This window comes from Arachis ipaensis, chromosome B07 (assembly GCF_000816755.2).
Source record: "Arachis ipaensis cultivar K30076 chromosome B07, Araip1.1, whole genome shotgun sequence".
In the NCBI taxonomy this organism is placed as follows: Eukaryota; Viridiplantae; Streptophyta; class Magnoliopsida; order Fabales; family Fabaceae; genus Arachis; species Arachis ipaensis.
This window is the reverse complement of record NC_029791.2, coordinates 118,936,983-118,944,370: the sequence shown is the minus strand read 5'-3', so window position 1 is coordinate 118,944,370 and position 7,388 is coordinate 118,936,983. Positions and strand designations below refer to the sequence as shown.

Below are 7,388 nucleotides of genomic sequence, written 5' to 3'. Positions count from 1 at the left end.
CAATCATTAGTATAAAATAAATATTATAATATAAATACATATTAAAAATAAATTAAATTACACATACATTTAAACACAAATATATCAATAACTAATTAAATTACACATATATTGCGAATAACATTTTTAATTTCTAAAAAAAAAAAGAAAACACTTGTTCTTGTTTTATGACACTAAAATAATCTAAACTGATTATACTGTGTGACTTCGTCTGAGTCACTGAGTGGAAAGCTCAACACTTCCTTAAAACTCTCATCCCATCTCTTTCCGATTCATTAACGCAACTGCTTCTTCTTCATTCCCTTCCATTCTTCTTCTTCTTCTAGCGCACTCTCTAACCATGAAGACCGTTATTGTCGGCTTCATCTTCCCACTCATCTTCCTCTCCCTCCGCAACCGAAACCGCAACCGCCGCCACAAGCGCCAAGGCGTCTACGTCGACGTCGGCGGAGAGCCAGGTTTCACCGTCCGTAACGCCCGGTTCGAGTCGCTAGTGACGTCAGCTTGGGATGGCGTAACCACCCTCGCAGAGCTTCTGGAGCATTCATGCAAGAACTACGGCGATCAGATCTTTCTCGGGAGTCGCGAGCTGATCGCGCGTGAGAATGAGGTGGCTCCCGACGGCAAATCCTTCGAGAAGCTTCATCTCGGCGGTTACAAGTGGCTCACGTTCCGCGACGCCTTCGAAGCCGTGGTTTGTTTCTCCAATGGTTTGGCGGAGCTTGGGCATTCCAGGCACGAGCGTGCTGCTATCTTCGCTGACACAAGAGCCGAGTGGCTCCTTGCATTGCAGGTGTTTGTTTTGATGCCTAACAGAAATGTGCTTTTTTTTTTCTTAAGAGAAAAGGATCCTAATCATTTTCATGCACAATATGAAACAACTTTACACTGTCAAATACAACCGCCCGCATGCATGTTGTGCAATAACATAAACTTGATATTTCATATGTAATCAGAGCTTTTTCTTATTAGGATTATTATTTCAGAAAGGAAAAGTTTATTACCCAACAACTTTATTAAATTTTAGCCAGCATACAACCAGCAAAAGAAAAATGAGTAATCACATAACATTAGATAAAATCTCACACTATTAAAAAAATCATTGATGGTTACTTGATGGCTATAAATCACAAAAGTTGCTGCCTCCTAGCAATCTTGGCGTGGCTCTATTTTGAGTGGCCATTGTATTGTATCATCTGTTATGAATTGACAACTTTTGGAAGTGACGAGTATATAATGCGTATAATAACAAGTTATATACTTATATTGCATTCTATTGTATAATTATGAAGTGACAAACATATAGTTATGAAGTGACCGATATATTTCAGTTTTACATGAGTCTCTGGTTTTTTCCAAAAACAGAATAATTTGAGTTTTTTTTTTTTTTGGGTTTCATCAGGGTTGCTTCAGAAGAAACGTGACGGTTGTGACTATATATGCATCTTTGGGAGAGGAAGCTTTGTGTCATTCTTTGAATGAGGTTTTTCAATCTATATCTCTCTTTTGTCTATGGTTTAAACTTTTGTTCTCTATTAGTGTGTATTGTTCGTAATTAGAATGTTGAAATGTGTACCAGACAGAGGTTACAACTCTGATTTGTGGGAGCAAAGAATTGAAAACACTTGCTAAAGTTCGTGGACAACTGGAGTGCGTAAAACGTGTGATATGCTTGGATGAAGATATCCCATCTGATACTTCATCTGCTCTGCATGGATGGAGAGTACTTTCCTTTGCAGAAGTTCGGGCACTTGGTGGCAGAGTCATGGTTGAGGCAGATCTACCCCTTCCAGCAGATGTTGCAGTTATAATGTACACAAGTGGAAGTACAGGTTTACCTAAGGTTGGAAGCATCTCATATTAAGGTTAATCAGAACCACCATTAAGACTGAAAAAACTTATCAAGTTATCATAAAATGGTAAAGTAAAAGGGTTATTTACTTCAAATTCTTTCTTTTGCATAATAGGGTGTCATGATGACACATGCTAATATGGTAGCCACAATTAGTGCTGTGATGAGAATAGTTCCTAACGTTGGGAGAAATGATATATATTTGGCATACTTGCCCATGGCTCATGTCCTTGAGTTGGTAGCTGAGGTATGGGAAACTAACTTAGCCAGTGGATTATGTAAATAAAAGTTTCAGTTTAAAAAAAGACATTTTTTTATCTTGTTTCCTCTGACAAACTCAACTCATCACAACTTGTTTTAGCATATAGTTGTAGCTGTTGGGGGTGCTATAGGGTATGGATCTCCTTTGACTCTGACTGATTCATCAAACAAGATAAAAAAGGGAACAAAAGGAGATGCTACTGTATTGCTGCCGACCTTGTTGGCAGCTGTACCGGCCATTATTGATCGCGTACGGTATGGAGTCCTCAAGCAGGTATTTCATTGTGTTTTGTTGGTGAGTTTGGTGAATGATTCTTTAGCTATGCTTCAAATTAATTTAAATTGAGTGATCATGCAGGTTGATACAAAGGGAGGACTATCAAAGAAATTGTTTAATTTAGCCTATGAACGGAGGTTGCAAGCACTTAATGGTAGCTGGTTTGGTGCTTGGGGATTGGAAGCATTTCTATGGAATCTTTTTGTTTTCAGGAAGATCCGAAAAGTTCTAGGTGGTCATATCCGTCTTATGCTATCAGGTGGTGCTCCACTTTCTGCTGATGCCCAACGATTCATCAACATATGTTTTAGGTTAGTGTTTTCAATTTCGAGCCCGTAACCAAACCATCTCTATTTTTAATGGTGGCTACTCACATGAAATTATCAGGTGAAAATAATAGATAAAATTGTTAGACGACATATAGTAAAATATGTCAAATTGTTTAACCATTTCCATCTATGGTTTTCACAGGAAAATAACTTCATGTAAATTGATCACAATTTTTAATGCAAGAGGTTGTTCGTTATTTTAGATAGAGTTAGGTAGGAAGTAGGAACAAATCATGCATGCTGTCCAAAATAAATCTTATTATTTATTCGAACTAGAATGATCTAAACTATAGCTTTTTCCATGTACTGCTGCTAGTCTGCTAGTTCTATTTTGCTTTCCAATTTTTTCTCAATCATCTTTTTCTATCCAATTTGAAATTTAATTGTCAACTCTAGTGCTGGAATAGGTCAAGGATATGGTCTCACAGAAACCTGTGCCGGTGGAGCATTTTCTGATTTTGATGACTCAAGTGTTGGCCATGTTGGACCACCTGTTCCTTCTTCATATATTAAGGTGGTGGCGATCAAATCTAATTATCCTTGTAATGGCTAAACCCAATGCAATTTGTATAAGGATATCTTTTTTATTCATTTGAAATTTATATGATCTTTATTTCCTTATATTTTAAATGAAATCATACCATTTCACCCTCATTTGGTGTATCTACTCCTTGCATTTTATATTATTTCACAATTCACATCATATCATAAGGACAATTAACCATTTAACCTGCATTTCATATCTAAGATATTCTTCGTATAGGAGGTGATTTTGTTTTCTAGTAGTTTCCTGCTTTTAAAACCAATTATCACTATTAATCTTGTCTAAAACTTTGAATTGTCATTTATTTCTGCTCCCTGTAACGTGCAAATATGTTAAAATGTTGTTGTTGATTACCTTGCAACCGAATATATAACATGAATAGAAATGCTAAATCTAACCCTCTTTCCCGTGATCGACCCCTTGGAGTTATACTCTAATGATTTGGCTTTTATTTATATGATTATCTTAAAATGGGGGTTTACCTTCTCATTATATATGCATTCGAAAAATATGTCTTATGTTAGCATTTGGTATTATTTACTCAGCTAATCGACTGGCCTGAAGGTGGATATTCAATTAATGACTCACCGATGCCCCGAGGTGAAATTGTCATTGGTGGTACTAATGTCACCCTTGGATATTTCAAAAATGAAGAAAAGACTAGAGAGTCTTATAAGGTATGGCTTCATGTTTTCTTCCTTTTTTGACTTCTGGGAAAAAAAAAAAATCTGAACTGGCATAAGATTTTGGTTACTATTTTCCTCTACTTTTCAATTTTTGTAATGAGAAATTATATTTGTACCACTTTTAGATAAATTATGGCATAAACGATAAATTTTTTATCAATCACTTTTAATAATGAAGTAGAAAATATACGCATAAAATTTATACAATAGTAATCCATATAATATTCTCGTAGTTTATATAACAAAGTAATCAAGAGTTTGATCATGCACTCCTATTATACTTAAATTGAATGTTTAACACCAAGTAGACATGTCAAATCACTATACAATACACCCTTTAGCCTAAAAGTCTCTTGTAGATGGCGGTGTGTTAGGTAAAATATATTTGTGAATCTCCAAGTTGGTCTTAAGTTTTGTTAACATAGAGAAAATTGGTATGTAATGCATAATTATTGAAAGAGTTGGTATTTTTTCTCAATATGGAATTAATTTTTTAATTATTATTGAACAAATGTGATAGTCACATTTATCAAAAAGAGAGGAGAAAAATAAAATCTGAGCATCCGAATAGAGTGAGGTCCACAAATTTTAGGATCAAATTTATATATTAAAGATTTTAAAAATTTTCGATACAGAAATTTGAGGGTTATATTTGTGCATTATAAAAATTTAATAAAATTCAGGTACACAAATATAAGTGTTAAATTTGTGTTTTAAATGGCAAATCTGTTGGTCCGATTTATGTTTTTCATATCCTAGTCAAACACATCATACTCCAACAACTTTGTAAAATACCGTTATCTTTTCAATATCAAAATTAAAAAGTGATAATTTTGCATAGTGACATTAAAACCTGTTACTTTTATATATAATTATACATATTCATTGTTGTATGTTTTGTTGTAAAGGTTGACGAAAGAGGGGTGAGGTGGTTCTACACTGGTGACATAGGTAGATTTCATGCAGATGGTTGCCTTGAAATCATTGATAGGAAAAAGGACATTGTTAAATTGCAGCATGGAGAATATGTCTCTTTGGGAAAGGTATGGATGAATGCTGGATTGTGGAATGTAATATAATGTTCTTCATGTTTTGTTACTAACAATTTATTTGAATGCAGGTTGAGGCAGCCCTTATAGGCAGCTCCTATGTGGACAACGTTATGCTACATGCTGATCCTTTTCATAGCTACTGTGTGGCACTTGTGGTGGCTTCTCATGAAGCATTGGAAAAATGGGCTTCAAAGCAGGGAATTACTTATTCTGATATTTCAGAACTATGTAAGAAAGAAGAAGCTATGAAGGAGGTATATGCATCACTTTTAAAGGTATAACTTCTGTATTACCATTCTTTTTACATCTTTTGAGTTACAACAGAAACTCGAATAGAAAATTCTCATTGATCCTAATTTATGATCCATCTGTTACAAAAGAAAATAATGGCACATTATTATTAATATCATAAATAATGAATGAGAACCAATGATATCTCCATTTTTCAATGGAAGAAATTAACTTATCCCACACATTTATAATCCAATTTATATTATTCTTTTAACTTAAAAAAATCAGAGTTAATAGTCAAAATTGTCTGAAGAAAATTTCACATTTGTCAATTTGATCTTCAAAACATCAAACAGCTCAAATTGGTTCCGAAATATACAATATTAAATCAAATTGGTCTTCTGACTAATTAGATGGTGATATATCGCAAATGATTATATCATATCATCATCTAACTTATAAAAAAGACTAGTATGATTTACAATGTATCTTTTAAAAATCAAATTGATGCGCATTTATTCTTTCAAAAATTATTTTATTATTAATCCAAAAAATCACTTACCACACTTTTCACTCTTCGTCAGGGATCCTATATATTCTCTCATCTTCCCTCAATTTATCTCTAATGGGCAAAGCCCCTGTTCTCTTAATATAAAGAGAAAATAGGGACATACAAATAAACACATTGGAATTGCTCTAATGATATATACGAATTAGTTTGTCGCAATTTTAAAGCAAAATGTACCAATTTACTTTAATGAAGGCAAGTTTTATGAGGTTAACATCAATTTATCATTAGATAATTATCTCTTACTGTGCTGGTTTTTGACACCATTCTTTGTAGGAAGCTAAGAATTCTCGTTTGGAAAAGTTTGAGATTCCTGCCAAAATTAAGTTGCTTTGTAACCCATGGACTCCTGAGTCTGGCCTAGTCACTGCAGCTCTCAAGATCAAGAGAGAATCCATCAGAAAAACTTTTGATAATGAGCTCAAAGAATTGTATTCTTCATAGATTACCACTATTGCACTACATTAGGATCTAGCTTTCATCCTATTGATGAAAGAAGCTACATCTATTTTGCAGTTTTTCACATTAATATTTTTTCTTTTATTTTTGGAGTTGAGGGACATAGGGGTGGGTACAAGAATTTGGTTTTTTGTTTTCATATTTTTCGCAAATTACAATTATTCTGTTGGTGGGCCTTATAAATGAGAATGCCAAAATTTTGAATGTGTTAAACAGAAATGCTAGATATGAATTATTCACTACTTGATTCAATAGATTAAAATACAAATAGGTAGTTTAGCAATATCATATTACCATGATTAAAAGAAGGGAAAAACAAAAAGAAGTGTTTTTGTAATAGCAAAGTAGATTTCCAACTTAATTTTTCTACATATATCACAATGTTTATTTTGGTGAAAACATTAAATTGTGAAGGTAGGGTTGAAATTGGGGGGAGACTATAGATGAAAGAGCAACGTTGAATGAAAATAAAGCAAAACCATACCCAACTTTGGGGCATGATATGAGCATGACTTGAAAGCCAACCAAATCCGAAACAGTCCCCACCATTTCTGCCCATGTGACTATTACTTTGTTTTTTATCACCTTTATTTAAAGCCTTTTAGGATGTTTCATAGACACTTCATATTCACAATTCGTTGTTCATCTCATGCCCACTACTATTAACTAGCCTACTACCACTCTCCTTCCCTTTTCTTTAATTCATTTTTTTTAGTATACTTTCTTCCCTTTCCTCCTTTTCCCCAAAGTACTTCTGATTTTGGAACAAGTGAATGCATCTACGGTTCATCATATTCACATGTTTGACAAAAACAGAGAGAGATCATAAAGAAGAAGATTTGCACGAATTCCCTAACTAGTTAGTGCCTAGCACATGCCCCCACACTCAAACTAGCTTTGCCTAATTCATTGGAGGAGGTACCACAATCTACGTACATATGATGCTTATGTGGATTTTTACTTCAAATAGGGACTCCTTTTTTATTTGCAGACTCTGTTTTAAAATAAGTATTGTTTTCACTTTTTTGTTTCATTGAAAAATTAATATATATTTAAAATTTGATAAAAGAAATTGACACTTGTGTGTTTGTTTGAGGTGAAAATGGAAGGATGGAAAAGAAAGGAAAAG

General features: G+C 33.9%; 1 protein-coding gene across 1 annotated transcript; it reads left to right on the top strand.

Annotated features, from left to right (window-relative positions):
* LOC107606058 (long chain acyl-CoA synthetase 9, chloroplastic-like) lies at positions 196–6,478 on the top strand. The gene is made up of 11 exons (XM_016308026.2): positions 196–793; positions 1,403–1,483; positions 1,580–1,843; positions 1,968–2,099; positions 2,214–2,387; positions 2,472–2,701; positions 3,116–3,233; positions 3,809–3,940; positions 4,858–4,992; positions 5,070–5,276; positions 6,077–6,478. The coding sequence occupies exons 1-11, from the start codon at positions 341–343 to the stop codon at positions 6,242–6,244; spliced, it is 2,094 nt and encodes a 697-aa protein (XP_016163512.1). The 5' UTR covers positions 196–340; the 3' UTR covers positions 6,245–6,478.

What these genes read in the sequence shown, in the direction of transcription:
- LOC107606058 (XM_016308026.2), top strand. Translation starts at nt 341, where the DNA reads ATGAAGACCGTTATTGTCGGCTTCATCTTCCCACTCATCTTCCTCTCC. An exon ending in GGTATGGAGTCCTCAAGCAG is followed by an intron (nt 2,388 to 2,471) that starts GTATTTCATTGT and finishes GTGATCATGCAG; the next exon opens with GTTGATACAAAGGGAGGACT. An exon ending in TTCATCAACATATGTTTTAG is followed by an intron (nt 2,702 to 3,115) that starts GTTAGTGTTTTC and finishes TGTCAACTCTAG; the next exon opens with TGCTGGAATAGGTCAAGGAT.